This window comes from Lissotriton helveticus, chromosome 7 (assembly GCF_964261635.1).
Source record: "Lissotriton helveticus chromosome 7, aLisHel1.1, whole genome shotgun sequence".
In the NCBI taxonomy this organism is placed as follows: Eukaryota; Metazoa; Chordata; class Amphibia; order Caudata; family Salamandridae; genus Lissotriton; species Lissotriton helveticus.
This window is the reverse complement of record NC_136068.1, coordinates 695,654,748-695,670,371: the sequence shown is the minus strand read 5'-3', so window position 1 is coordinate 695,670,371 and position 15,624 is coordinate 695,654,748. Positions and strand designations below refer to the sequence as shown.

At 46.6% G+C, this 15,624-nt stretch overlaps 1 protein-coding gene across 2 annotated transcripts in view; it reads right to left on the bottom strand.

Moving 5' to 3' along the window:
• The window catches only part of LOC144766978 (uncharacterized), a 353,584-nt gene that overhangs the window by 290,055 nt on the left and 47,905 nt on the right, over positions 1 to 15,624 (bottom strand). For both annotated transcript variants that reach the window (XM_078650650.1, XM_078650649.1), the window contains exon 2: positions 12,869 to 12,954. In XM_078650650.1, the coding sequence (XP_078506776.1) occupies positions 12,869 to 12,954 (86 nt within the window). The remainder of the gene's footprint in view (positions 1 to 12,868; positions 12,955 to 15,624) is intronic.

Below are 15,624 nucleotides of genomic sequence, written 5' to 3'. Positions count from 1 at the left end.
CCAGCCCAGTGAGTCGGCGGTATCCAGCCACAATGTATGGTGAACTTTGCTGCATCTCTGCCGGCAGTAATCACCTGGGAAAGAACTGCCTGGGCCTCCTCTGGGCAGTTGGGCAGCACCTGCACAACCGTGTCCCACAGAGAGTGGGTATGACAGCCCAAGAGGCATGCAGTATTCACCGACCGCAGCCCTAAGCTGGCAGATGAAAACAGCTTTTTGCCAAGCTGATCCAGCTTCTTGGTTCCCTATCCCGAGGTGGGGTAGGGAATGCGCTTTGGGAAGCTGAGGCTTGGACAACCAAGCTCTCAGGGGTAGGGTGTTGGGTAAGGAAGAGGGCATCACCCGGAGCCGGGCAATGGCATCAGGCCACGCTCCTACCCACAGAAGCCCCTGTGTTGGGCCTGGACCAGGTGCCCAAAAGAACGTCTGCAGTGCTTCATTAAAAGGAGCACTTCTTTCAGGAGGTTAGTCCTGACGGCCACCGTAGGGAGTTCGAGGTGGAGAGCCTTGGCTGCCCTACGCAACACCACTGCGTAACTGGCTCCCTCCTCCATAGCCACGGTAGGAGGAGACAGCATGCCAGCATCAGGTGAGGTGTCAAGACCACTGGCATCCCCCAAATTCTCTGCCCAGTCCGCATCATCAGCACAGTCCTGTGTTAGAGGGTCCTCAGACCCCTCCCAGTCCTCCCCTTCCTCTGAAGTCTGTGGAACAGGATCACATATAGGGCACAAAAGGCCCCATCGGCGTCGGTATCGGCGTCGAGAGATCGGTGCCGGTGGAGATGTCACGAGGTCAACCGGCGTCGATCGTTGTCTGATCACGGATCCCTGGGGGGCCTGCGGCGTCGGGGCTGGATCCGCCGGCGATGCCGGGCCCGGAGCCGCCGGAGATGGTAAAGCAGGACCCCCCCCTCCCCGTCGGGCCCGCGGGGCCCGCAGGCGCACCGGTGAGCCAGACGGCCCAAAGAGTCGTGCCATGGCAGTAAGAAACTCTTGCACCTGAGCAGGCGTCACCCCGCACCCGGAAAGGGGGGATAGACTGGAGGCGACGTCTCAGGCTCCGCCGGAGCCGCAGGGGTGGCACTGCCCGCACCCTCAGCCGCATCGCGCGATGGTAAGTCGAAGAGCAACGATGCTTCTTCGACTTCTTCTTTGAATGCTTCGACTTACCTGACCCTGAGTGTGAAGACTTAGATCCAGAGGAATGGTGATGACGACTCCGCGACCGGTCCCACGACCTCCCACGGGACCGAGACCTTGAGTGGCGCGGAGCCGACTGCTGGACTTCAAGCAACTTTCGGGACCGCTCCCGCAAATTCTTCGGAGCCACTCGGGGGCACGACTTGGGGTCGTGGTTGCGCCCCAGGCAGTAGAAACACACGCAGTGGGGGTCCATCACCGATATCATGCGATGACAGTCCCCACAGTTCTTGAAACCGGGCATCCCTACGACACCAGGAGTCGATCGACTCGAAAAGAGGCGGTAAAAAGCCTTGATAAACTCAGTCAAAAATTGACTGGGGGTACTAGTTCTTCCCGGATCTGCGCTTGCTGGCGCGGAAAAAGAAAGAACTAATGTGGGCGCACATGGGCGCGTCTAAGTAGCTCCAGTGACGTCATCCCGGTGCCAACGACGCCAACGACACACGCGGAGCCGCACGACGACGCATACCAATGAGCAGGGGTACGAATGACGAAAAACTTTCCAGATCCAGTCGGACGCCTGGGGGTAATTCTAAGGTAAGGAATCTATTACTACATGTTTCTTGCAGATAAAGATTGCCTTGAGGTGTTGTCATACTGCCCACTGTCAATGTTAGGGGCTGAGTAAAAAATATTTAGTGAGGTTGTTGCGTTGCGCCTTCTTGAGTGTCTACCCTCCATGGTCCATAGAGAAAAAAATTGTTTGATCCGCAGTCACTGACAACCCTAAACATACGCAGACTCCACAGAGTGATGGAACATGCCCAGGCCCACTGGCCACACACAGCTGGTATAGTATTATATCTGGAGAAAGCGATTGATACAGTGGACTGGGAGTTTATTTTGCGATCTTGTCAAAGCAGGGCACTGTAGGGAGACTCACAATGTATACGTTTCTTCTACACAGGCCCCACGGCCTGAGTGAAGATTGGACATCTCATTTAAGATCCAATAACGATAAGGGGCATCTCAGTGGGTGACAAAATGCGCAGTCTCACTTTATGCATATGACGTGCTTATCTAAGTCCGAGACATCCGACGCGGTATAGAGGGAAGAAAACAAGTTACTTACCTGTAACTTTGGTTCCCCAGTATTGGTAACTTTCATAGATTCCCATGCTTTGTATCATTCCCCGTCGTCGGAATGGGAGCCTCGGTAGTATCACAACCATAGAAACAAAAGAGAAAAATAGGCCTAGGCCTCATCTCATTTTGTATCCTATCCCCCTCTTTGTGTAAAAGAGACCAAACTTTTGTCAGGACCAATCAGAGCAGCCTCACCCCATAGAACCTTCCTGCGAGAGCTCAGAGCCTCAGATTTTCGTAGCCGTTGTGCAAACCGCCACTATCTGTGAAAAAGGACTGAGCTTTCCCAGGGGAGGAGGGCAGGCGCATGGGAATCTATGAAAGTTACCAATACTGGGGAACCAAAGTTACAGGTAAGTAACTTGTTTTCTTGCCCCAGTATTGGAACTTTCATAGATTCCCATGCTTTGTATCAGAGTAGCTAGCAGTAAATACCAATACACATTTTGTAAATACATGGCATCACATAACCATATAGCAATACTGATAGCATAGCAAAACAAGGAACAAAATGTGCTCACCAGGAAGGAGGGATTGGAGGGAAAGCTCACCTCTCAATGAAAAAGATTCCGCAGGACTGCTTGACCAACAGCCGCGTCGTCTCGTCCTGCAGACTCCAGGCAGTAGTGTTTCGTGAAGGTATGAGTACTGCTCCACGTTGCTACCCTGCATATGTCCTTGATGGCGACTCCGGAGAAAAGAGCCACAGACGATGCCACAGACCTTGTGGAATGTGCACAGACTTTTCTGTCCAGTGGCTTGCCCGCCTCCTGATGGCAGAATTGAATCGCACTGGAGATCCAGCGGGAAATGCCACTCTTAGCCAAAGGAAATCCCTTCCATGGTGCGCTGTAGGACACAAACAATTGGGATGATTTTCGAAAGGGTCGGGTGCGTTCTAAGTAGAATTTCAAGCATCTTTGAACGTCCAAAGAATGTAAAGTGCGTTCCGCAGGCGTAGAAGGGCGCGGAAAGGAAGACTTTAAAATCAAAGGTTCATTCAAGTGGAACTCAGACGGCACCTTTGGAATAAATTTCGGATTGGTGTGAAGGATAAGCACATCTTTTTTGAATTGAAGGAATGGATGCACTATGGAGAGGGCTTGAAGCTCACTAGCTCTTCTAGCTGATGTTAGCGCCAAGAGGAGGGCAAGTTTCCAAGACAGGAATTTCACGTCCGCCTTGTGAACCGGCTCAAACGGAGCTTTCATGAGTTGAGCCAGGACAAGGTTGAGCTTCCAAACTGGCGAAGGAGGGCGAACTGGAGGATACATCTGAAATAAGCCTTTCAAGAACTGTTCACAATCCTAGAGGACCATAAGGACGGGCTTGAAGAACTGCGCCGAAACCTCGATATGGCTGCAAGATGTACCTTTACAGACGAATGTGCCAACCCAGATTTAGCCAATGATAGTATATATGGCAAAAGTTGATGAGGCAGGGATTTGTAAGGATGAAGACCTTATCTCTGACACCACAGGCAGAACCGCTTCCATTTTGCCTCGTAAGTCTTATACTGCTTGGTGCTGGAGCCTGGGACAAAACTTCTCTACACTCCTTGGGGAGATTCAGATGACGGAACTCTCTGTGTTCAGGAGCCACGCTGTCAAGTGCAGCGATTTCGGATCCGGATGGAACACCTGACCCTGATTCCTCGATAACAGGGACGGAATCGGTCGTAGGCGAATTGGATGATCCTGGGAGAGTAGAAGGAGTTCTGTGTACCAGAATTGCCGGGGCCACGCCGGTGCAATGAGAATCATCCTGCATGGTTCCGCCTTCATCTTCCCGAGTACTCGTGGAATGAGGGGAATTGGCGGAAAAGCGTAAAAGAATGCGCCGTACCATGCAATCGAAAGGGCGTTCCCCAGAGAACCCTGATGGTGAACTTTGCTTGCGTAAAACCGGCATTTGGCGTTCACCGGAGATGCAAAGAGGTCGATGGTAGGTGTCCCCCAGACCGAGAACACACCCTCCAGAATGGACTGGTTCAACTCCAATTCGTGATTCATCTCTGAGTGGCGACTCAGGGCATCTGCCGTGACATTGAGAGAACCTGCCAGGTGTTCGGCCCGCAGAGTGATCTTGTGAAGAATCGCATAATCCCATATATTCTGAGCTTCTTTGGACAGAGTTTGCGATTTCGTTCCTCCCTGCTTGTTGATGTAGTGCATGGCCGTCGTATTGTCCGTCTGGACCAGCACTGTCTAATTCTGCACTCTGGGAAGGAAAACCTGCAAAGCCAACCGAGTGGCCTTCAGCTCCAAAAAATGTATGTGGCAGAGGCGCTGCTCTGGACTCCAGTGTCCGCTGACTTGAAGCTCTCGGAGCACTGCTCCCCAGCCTTCTAAAGAGGCATCTGTCGTCATGATCAGAGGGGATGGTGCAATCCTGAATGTCAGACCTTCTGCGATATTGTCTTTTACTAGCCACCACTCGCATGCCTTTCTCATTTGTGGCGTCACCAACACCTTGTCGTTGAATGATCCCTCTGCTTGGCACCATTGTTTGTCTAGTTCTTCCTGCAGAGGACGCATTCGCAGCCTGCAATGCGGTATTAAGGGTATGCAGGATGACATCGACCCGAGCAGGGACTTGTATTGTCGGACTGAAAGGCATTTCTTTCTGAGCACCTGGCGAGCTGAGACAATCAACTTCTGTTGACGTTCCTCCGAAGGACGAGCTGTGCAGTGCCTTGTGTCTAGAGTGGCCCCAAGGAATCTTGTGGATCTGGAGGGCTGCAGAACTGACTTGTGTTTGTTCAGCTGAAGACCCAGATGATTGAACAACTGGATGCAAGTTGAAACGGCTTGAGAAGTTTCCTTGAAAGACGGGGCCTTGACGAGCCAGTCGTCTAAGTAAGGGAAAACTTCCAGGGATTGTTTCCGTAGAAAAGCCGCTACTGGTGCCAACACTTTGGTGAATACCCGTGGTGCAGACCGAAGGCCTAACGGGAGCACCTTGAATTGGAAATGGTTCTTGCCTACTGTGAAGCGCAAATATTGTCTGTGCGCTGGGTGTATTGGTATGTGGAAATACGCATCTTCTAAATCCAGAGACGCTAAATAGTCGTCCGGGTTCAAAAGAGGAAGAATATCTTGGAGAGTGACCATCCTGAAAGATAGTTTGATGAGATAAGTGTTGAGCTCTCGTAGGTCTAGTATGGGGCGCAAAGTCTCTGCCGTCTTCCCCAACCAGGAAGAATCTGGAATAAAAACCTCTGCCCCTCTGAGAGAGAGGTACCGGTTCTATTGCCCCCTTGATGAGCAATTGGTGGGCTTCGAGATGGAGCAGTCCCAGATGTGTGCGGTTGGCGCCCGGAGCTCTTGTTGGAGGAAGATCTTGGAACTCCAACGTATGGCCACTCTGAACAATATTCAGGACCCACTGGTCCGATGTTATGCTCTTCCAGCTGTTCAGACAATAGGAAATCCTGCCCCCCACTGATGTGACTGGGAGGGGAGGAACAGTAGTAAGAGCCAAGAGGCCGCTATTGCCTCTTGGCATTGTCGCGTCCCTGGCGGTTCTGACGCCCTCTCTGATTATGGCGAGAGAAAGACGCCGATTGTCCTTGGCGTTGGTTCGAATATTGAGTCTTATAAGACTGCGAAGACTGAGAGGAATATCTCTGCTGGGTGTTGCCTCTATAAGAAGAGAAACCTCTGCCTCGTGCACCTCTAAATGGGACCTTTCGATAGTTCAGTGATCCCAATGACTTCGCCGTGTCCGTATCCTTTTTTATACTCTGCAGGGCATCATCAACATGCTTACCGAACAGCATCTCTCCATCAAATGGGAGGTCCAGGATCTTATTTTGGACCTCCTGACGAAACCAGGTGGCTCTCAACCAGCCCTGACGGCGTAGCACTGCTGACCCTACTAAGGCACGAAAAGATGTTGAAGCTATATCCACCCCCTTTTATGAATCGAAGCTATATCCATAGCACAATCGATTAATTCGGAGGAAGATTTTTCACCCTCCATCAGTACTCTTCTGGCCTCTTCTCTCGCGGAGTCAGGTAGTTGTTCCACAAATGGCTCCATGTCACACCACATCTGGCGATCGTATCTGCCTAGAATGGCTAGAGCATTTGCTGCTCGAACAAGCAAGCTGGCCATGGAAGAAAATCTCTTTCCCACGTTATCCAGGCGCCTACCATCTTTGTCCGGAGGCGTAGTCAAAGGCGTCGATGGATTTTTTGATTTGCTTTGAGCGGCCTGTGAGATCACCGAATCAGGCTTCGGCTGACCAAGAAGACAAGCTGGACTGCCCTCTGGGGCCTTATATTTCTTTCCCAGCCTGGGAAGAACCGGGATAACAGTGGCTGGGTTCTGCATGATTTTGATCCCTTCCTCCCACACATGTTCAATTATGGGAAAGCATTTGACTGATTTCCTATATTGTTCTTTGAAGTCATACAGGAAGCATTCCGACTGCTCCCGTGTAATTGGCAGTCCAAACCTCTTTGACGCTCTCTCCATGAGGTTATGGAACCCTCCTATATCGACTGGAGGTGAAATAGAAGTATCCCGACCAGTGGCGTCCGGATCCTGTAGTCCACTGTCACCGGGATCCAAGGCTGGGTCCTGCAATGGATCAATCAAGGGATCCACCTGTACTTCATCATCAGAAGAGGTATCCTGTTGAACGATATTGGCGGGCTCGGTGTCCGATGACCGGGAGAGAACCGCTGGTATGACCGCTGGTGGAGTGAGAGGTACCACTTGCGAAGGAGGCAGTACGACAACTGGTTGCGCTTGCGGCAACACCTGAGGTGGAGGTTATGCAGGCTGCATTGAGGGTTCTGATGGAAACTGGGTTCTGTAGTCCTGCAGCATCATCTGTAGATCAGAAACTAGAGAGGCCAGCATGGCCACCATGTCCTGTCCCAAACCAGATGGACGTCGCTCCTGAGGAACATAGTGTTGCACCTGTTGATCATATACATTCTCATAATATTCCTCCGTGTCAGTCTCTTGCAATTTTACATTGAAGTCTGAGGGACTGTAGGCATCCCCATAATGGCCTCCATCTTCCTCCTCCTCATCCGACTCGTCATCCAGAAGCATTGTCGGTGGAAGCTTTGAAACCCGTCGTGGAGACGTCATTTCAGGTGTAATTTTCAGCCTCTGTACTGAAAATTGCAGTTTTTGACCCGTCGACGGCCTCGTCGACGGAGCCGTCGTCGACGGTGCGGCAGTCGTTGACGGTATCGTCGATGGGTACGTCGACGGCACACTGGACCTCGTCGACGGAGTATTCATCGTCGTCGACGGTATGATTGTCGACGGCTTCGTCGACACACTGGACCTCGTCGACGGAGTATTCATCGTCGTCGACGGTATGATCGTCGACGGCTTCGTCGACGAACTCGTCGTCATCACCATCAGTGTCGTCGTCGACGTTGTCGTCGTCGTAGTCTTCGTCGACGACGAGGCCGTCGACAGCACCTTTCCTGAAACCACCATCGTCGACGAGGAAAGAGACATCGTCGACGAACCAGGTACCTTGAACGACGATGCAGTCGTCGACGTCGAGACCGCTCTCGACGACGATCCCGTCGACGGAGCCATAGAAACAGCGGGAACTTTCACAGAAGCAATCGTCGTCGACGTACCGGTTGATTTTGCCGTCGACAGACGCTGTTCTTTCTCCGGAACGGTCACTGGAGGGACTGTAGAGTGTTTTTCACCAGTCTTTTCCTTTTTGGATGGAGGAGAAGAGATAGAAACCTCCTTTTTGTCCTTAGGGGCTGTCACCAATCCAGCAGCCTGTCCCTGCCTCTCCTTTTCACTTCCGTGAGGAGATTTTATGGGATTAGCCCTCTCAGACCTGCCAGAGATCTTATGAGGGGCCTTGGTAGGGGGCTCGGCTGAAGAAGAAGGAGGAGACCTACCCCTCTTCTTGGATCTGCGAGAGGAAGCCAGAGATGTTGAATCCTCTTCATCCGATGAGAGCACCTCCTTCCGAGTCTTCATCTTTTGAAGCCAGGTCAATAGCCGACCCTCTCTGTCCCGAAGTGTTTTTGTGGAGAAGGTTCTACAAATCTTGCAGTCAGTGCCCTTGTGGTCAGGGTATAAGCATTAGATACAGCTTTCATGCTTATCTTCAACAAAAAGTCGCTTTTTCCCACAAGACGCACAGGCCCTGAATAAGGCCTTCTTCTCCTTGTCAGACATGTCTTGATTGTAGATGAAAAGCTGAAGAAAAAATCAGCTTGAAAGAGAAAACTGAGCAGAGCTCAGTGGATACTCCCTAGCACAACGTGCGGTAGAAAAATATGAGGCTCTGAGCTCTCTCAGGAAGGTTCTATGGGGTGAGCCTGCTCTGATTGGTCCTGACAAAAGTTTGGTCTCTTTTACACAAAGAGGGTGATAGGATACAAAATGAGATGAGGCCTAGGCCTAGTTTTCTCTTTTGTTTCTATGGTTGTGATACTACTGAGGCTCCCATTCCGACGACGGGGAATAATACAAAGCATGGGAATCTATGAAAGTTCCAATGCTGGGGCAATCGAGATAATCCTGGAAGAGTTTCCCGCTGCCTCGGGATTGGGGGTGAACTGGGCCAAGCCATGTTTGTTTCCCCTCAGCCCGGACTGCCCACTGCAGACATTTACGATAGGTTCCAGTCCTATACGTTGGGAGCCGCTCACATTACGGTATCTATGCATCCGTATCTATCACAACAGGATGTAATTGAGAGCAACCTCACTAGGTCCATCGCTTCGCTGCGTCCCCAGCTGACATTCTGGATCACACTTCCGCTCCCCGTACACAGCAGAGTCTTTATCTAAAAGGGTTCTTAGCTGTCTGGCGACTATCATGCTACCTTTATACTCCGCACAAACGATTAGTCAATCTCTACTCCGATCTGTCCTTGAGCGAGAAGTACCCTGACTCAAAGCCTGGAGGATACTATCCTCCCCATACTGTTGGCTATGCAGTGATATTGGGGACTCCCCTTTGGGATTAGTGCATATATTCCTCACTTCTTAACTGCTTGTATTGTAGGTGCGACTGTTATGAACTGTCAGTTCAGTTTACTTTCATGTTCATTTGTTTATTGTTTAAGATCAATAGCTCCTGTTGGGAAATACTTGCTGTCACCATTCTCTCAGGCCCCCTTTGGGAACCACTGTCATGATCTTGCCATTTGTAAGTACTTGTCCATGATATGTATTTGTGAGGCAGTGTGAAAATCAATAAAATTAGCTAAAAAAATTATAATAATAATAAAGTAGCACAGAGGGTAAATATTCCTGTTGCAAAGAATGCATGCCATGCAGACAGCAGAACTGTATTTTATGTGGCTAGCTCAGTGGATTACAATTCATGTCACACGGATCCTTTTATTATAGCAGTTCATAAGTTACAATCCTAATATAGAACTGTGACTTATGAACTGGCATCAAAGAGCTGCATGCACATTACATAATATAGTGTAGACGTTATGTTTTTGCCCCTAATGTTGCTAAAAAGGGTTTATGCAGGTAGATATACAATCGTATTAGTAAAGTCGACCCCAATCAGTTCTTTCAATCAAATGAAAAGTATGTAAGAGAGGGGCTGTGGAGAGAGGAGGGGCACTGTTGGAGGGTGGTATTGAGGGAATCCGTGGAGGAGGTGACTGGTGGGTGAGGGTGCCAAAATACAATTGGTGCACTAGGCGCCACCAGTGCTTAAGCTGGCCCTGCATGCAATCTTCACACCATGGACTCAGCAAACAGCAGGGATTATAATGGTCACCCCTGTCGTGTGAATCCAATTAGTTCCAATTCTTCCAACACCATGTTGTTCATTAGAATCTTAAAATGTAGCTTCCACGATATTAACCAATTTAAGTCCATTGACCTTCTTAATAATCTCCAAGAGTTTGACTCCTGGAAGAAATAACAATGGCAATAAATGACAGCCCTACTTAGTGTCCTAGCCTAAATTGTCTGAATAACATACATTTACTCTCACATTAGCAGTTGTGTGCTATTAGGGCATTGATTCTACATTTGGATTGTTCTCCAAAGCAAACTTTCTGTAAGGAGGTTCACAAAAACTATGCAACTTTTTCAAGCGTCTTTTTTGCATCTTTGGTAATTGCTGCTACTTCCCATCTTTGGGTATCACTTCAGTGTAGTCTCCAAAGACATACCCTGAACCATCTCTGAGTTAATGTAATGTTCGATAAAGCAAGTGGGTGGGTCTGTCAATTTATCACAATAAAATGTATAGAATAGGGCACTATATCCATCTGAACCTGGATATTTATCCAATTTTAAGAATTTAAAAGCGTTCATGATTTCCTCTTTTCAATTGGTATGTCTGGAAGGTTTTTCTCTGTCTCCTCAATCATTGGGAGTCCACACTTTTCAGGAGTGTTAAGCATTCCTCTGTATCAATTGCCCAAGTTGGGAAATATAGTAAAGCAAATCAGTCCCTAAAGAGACTTGCAACACTAGTTCATTTAGCAATACTTTGTATTTTAAGCAAGTCAATACTTCTCTTTCAGCTTTATTCTTACAGGAACGCTTCCTAGCTTTTTGCAGATTTAACCAGAATATGCTCTTCTACTCATTTTATGATTATATTCATATTTAACATCCCTCAGCCTTGTTAGTTCAGCATTAACCTTTATGCAGAGGTGTCTTTATTTATGTTACCTTAATCTCTTTTTTCAAGTGTGGTTATTTCTTTATTGCTTATTGTTCCTATGGTTAGTCCGCTTTGTGTTGTTTTAGAGCATCCCAAGTAATTTGTATTAATGGGCAAGTGCCCTTGTTTTCAGTCGGAAATTGCTCCATGGCCTCTAAAGTCAGAGAGTTTTTGTGCCTTGGTAGTGTTCATCATTCAGCCTCAATTGTTTAGGTGCGTTACCTATATTTACAAATGAATATATCAACAGGACACATGCATGGTCTGAGACTTGCACAGATTCTGTTTATGTAGTCTCTGATAAAAGTAAATGGGGAATATCAATGTGATTGCAATCAAGTCTGGAATAATTATGGTGTGGATATGAAATAAAGATCATGCCCCAGATGTTTGGATGTTGAATATGCAGGTATCTTAGGGTGCGAGCTTTAGAGAGCAGTATAATTTGTTTTTATTTAGTCAGACTAAATTTGTGGGTCAAATCTATATCTATAAACCCATCCATAGGTTTACTGAAATCCCAACATAAAAGAAAATTTGCATCAGAGTGAAGAATATTCAGTTTCTTATTGAGTATTTCCTGACGTTAGGTTCCTTAGCGGGTGTGGCATATATGTTAATAGCATAAATCTTCATTTAAACTTTTTGTAATCATGTTATGAGCCATCTGCCCTTGTCATCCATCTCAGGTGATTTAACAGAAAGTTTCACTTTCTAAGCAAAGAGGGTTATCACCTAGTTCATTTACCTCAAATCAGGGTACTTCATCAACCTAACTTTTCTGCATGTTACGGATTCCAACAAACCAACTATTGTCTCGTGCTGAAAAATTACATCCCCTTCAACTTTAGAGGAGTAATGAATATTCAGTGGACCAGATGGTTTAAATGCTAGGTTTTAAAGGAAATGTTTTTATACTATTACTAATTTATAGATGTGTTTTTGATGCTCAGGCAAGCACAGGGGAGGAGGATTTTGAGTGCTATATTTCAAATGGGAATGCCTGATGTTGTGGATAAGACATGGTTAAGACGCAGATGAAACTCTTGAGACCACTGGCGATCTTCATGGCGAAATTGCCTTAATGCCCTCAAATGAGACCCAATCCTTGCTGGTTATCAGTACAAAATCATTCCAATCTCTTCCATACAATCTTCTTTCTACGCCCCTCACACACAATAAGATGCATTTTCAATTTCAACTCAATCGGAGGCTTTCAGCACCATCCTGTTTCATATTCCCAAGAGTTTCGGTATCTAATGTGAAATGCAGATCAATGTTCATCACAATATCGTACGTCACTCTGCTGCACAGTCTTCTGCCTTCACTCTCACACATTCTACTTGTAGGAGTAACCAATAATATTAAGCATATACCTGCTAGTCTTCATCCCTAACAAAGTGTGGCGGCGCCAATTTGTCTCTCGTTTATGCGAAGGAATCAGTCCTTACGTTTTCACCTTGTTTCCTCTCACTTGTTCCATGGTTGTAAGCTTTATTACTATCCTGTTTCGTGCTCTTTTGAGAGTACCTGAGAGCAGCCTCAAGCCCCAATCTTCTTGGGCTACCTCTTACAGTCTTTTGCAGCTTATATGTTATCATTACCAGGAGGGTGCCTCCACCATTTTGTAGAAGAACAGTCTGGTCATAACAAGGGTTATCTATGCTTAATAACTTTGTATGTTAACTTTAAATGCAGCTAACTAATGTAAAATGCGATTTTCTAACGCATAGAATTATTTTACTAGCTGATTTTTTAATCAATACCACTGTCTATATTTTCGGTCTGGTTAGTCACTCTCCTCTAAAATTAATTAATCAAACCTTTTTATTATTGAGAGGAAAACAATAGAAGGTGTGACTGCTCAACAAATGCACATTTGCAACAAAGCAAAACACAACAAATGGTGAATTCTAATGGACATGTACCTTAGTCTTCTTTCGTTTTGGAGTAGAACCATCTTGAAAATCAGAAGGAAATCCAAAGACATCTGGCACAATACAATCATAAATATCTGCAATGTTAGACAAAATAGGATTATTGCTTGGCCTTCATCTGACTGATACCTGAATTATAACAACACTCTTTATATTTCTGATTTCAAGCTAAAGGATGTAAGTCGATCTGAATGTAGGGATGGTGGGGAAGCTGCGTAGTTCAACCGTCAAAAGTGTTGGGGGTTTAAATTTACAATATATGCACGTTCGGTCAGCATTAAACTACACTTGTATATTTTAAAGTTGACATTTTAACAAATGAAAGGCATTAAACGCGATAAGACATTTAAGACATCCAGACTTTAAAAGTCATTGCTAGAAAGTGTCAGGGACTATTAACCTTATTCACTTGTGCCAAATAGGGGCAAAATCAAATCAGGAGTACGAGTTATAGCCGTAAAAATACGCTGTACAATGGAGTAACTGTGTAGAACCGAGGGCATATGAAGAGGAAGGTGTCAATCTTACTAATGCCTCCCTTTCTACCACAACCAAACTGTGTATATTATTTTCACTGATTCTTCCTTCTTAGGCCTCTTAAAATACAATTCCCCAGGGTTCAGAACTTATTCGTTTCGATAAATAGCGTGTAGTTCGAGTTTTTCCCTTTTTTGGTGCTACCGGCGTTGTGCATTTCCTATGTGCGGGCCGCAATTACGCGTTCGCGTCCGTTTTTGCGTGCTCATGGGGGAAATATCGCTCAAACTTACCCACGTGGTCGCAATGGGCGCGGCCATCTTGTTTTTCATTTATTGCTATGGTTCTGGGCATGCTTTTTCAATCCTCCCTTAATCTTTGCAATTCTTTGTTTTAATTTTTTTTACTCATTATCTATCTCTTTATTTTTCTACATCTATATTTTGTGTTTTTTTCTACTTTTGGTTACTTAAAACTACTTTTTTTAACTCTTTTCTTATATTTACTTTTTCCCTATTCTTTCTTTCCTATTTTATTTTCCTTTCCTGCCCAGGACAATGGCAAAGGGAGCCGGGAAGTACATGAAGGGGAAGGGTCCCGCACCCCGTACCCGGCTCCCTTAAGGGGGGAGGTAGTAGTAGCCCGGGAGATCTTCAGCGCGGTGGAGGTGGCCGCACTGGTTTTCTTCGCCCAGCGCCACCTCCCCAAGACCGTCACGGCAGGCGGCAGGCCCGGTGCCGGGTACGGGCTCCGGGAGCATCGCCAGCTATGGGGGAAGGTGTGCCGGGCCATGTATCGGGAGTCTGGGGTCCGGCGCACCTACAACCAGGCGACGCACCGGTTGTCCGACATCCTGGACCAGGAGCAAGACCTGCTCGACCTGCTTGGAGTCGAGATCCCGGGCCTTGATGAGTAGTAGTAGCTAGTATTTAATCACTACTTTGATTTCTCCTGCTCTGTGTTATGATATTGCAATTCATTTTTTCCCAAAGAGCAAGAATGCTGCCGATTACATTGCAGGTAAATTATGTTTCAAAAGCTTTTGTGATTGCAGGTGCTCGCCTGCTCACTTGCGGTGCTACTATGCTTACTTGTTTTCAATTTTGGGCTCATTTGGCCTGAGTGATTATGTAAGAGTGAGTACTTTACAGAACTGCGTAATGCTAGACACTAGAGACTCTAGTCCAGTCAGTCCTTCCTTTGTACTCCTGCCAAGAGATAGTGGTGGTGAATTGAAAGTTTGAGTATATTATGACTGGTTATTTAGTAGGAAACTTTTTAGTGGTCTGCAATCATGACGGATTGTGTCTGTCACTTTGCGTGCTGCGGAGTGCTGCCTGCCAGTCCTAGTAGAACCTTTTTGTAGTTGGTTTAGTGAGTAACATAACTTTCCAAGTAGACGGTCCGCGAATCCAGCAATACTAATATCCTAGTAGACCACATCAGATAGGTCAATAAATTTAGTGTAATTGTTGTCTATTTCCTCGAAATAATTTGTTATTGTTTTTTTGAAATGTTTGATTTGGTTGACAACAATCATCCATGTTTGTGTCTTTCTTTCATGTTGTACATCAGCTTCCCCCAGGGGCAAGAGGACAGAGGAGGAGGTAGCGGCGCCGGCGGAGTAGGAACAACAACAGGAAGGCCAGAATAGGTCCACCGAGGGCTCCTCTGCTGGCCCCAGTAAGTTTTCCTGTTAATGTTATTAATTATACTTCCCTATCTTTTACAGCACCTATTTATTCCAAACGTTCCTCATAATTCTATTTTTTCCTAAATCGTCTTTGATCTTCTTGTAGACTGTTTCTAAATTCTTATCCTGCCTCTACTATGACCCTCTGTGCTACTACTAGATTATTATTAGTCTATCTGTGTAGCTAGCTAAGCCTGCACAGTTGGCAAAAGGTGTACTGTTAAACAAAACTCCTATTCAGCAATAGCTCTAGGCACTGAGTGCAGTCGTCTGGGTTGTCCATAATGTCTATTGAAGTCTTCTAAATGTTTATGCTTTGACAATTCCCAACAATAAAATGTCAATGGCCACCAAGAATAAGATACTAGTTTACTTTTTGATTGGATAGGAGGACATACTACTACTGTTGCAGGAACTATTCTGCACATACAGAACTATGGACAAGAAATAGGGCATTGGTTATAAATTATAATAGGCGCAGTTAGACTTTCCACATACCTCAGTCATACCAGAAGTTGAACCCCCAATCTCCTTAGTGACTAGCTAGTGTGTCAGAAAGTAATTATTTTGCTCCCGA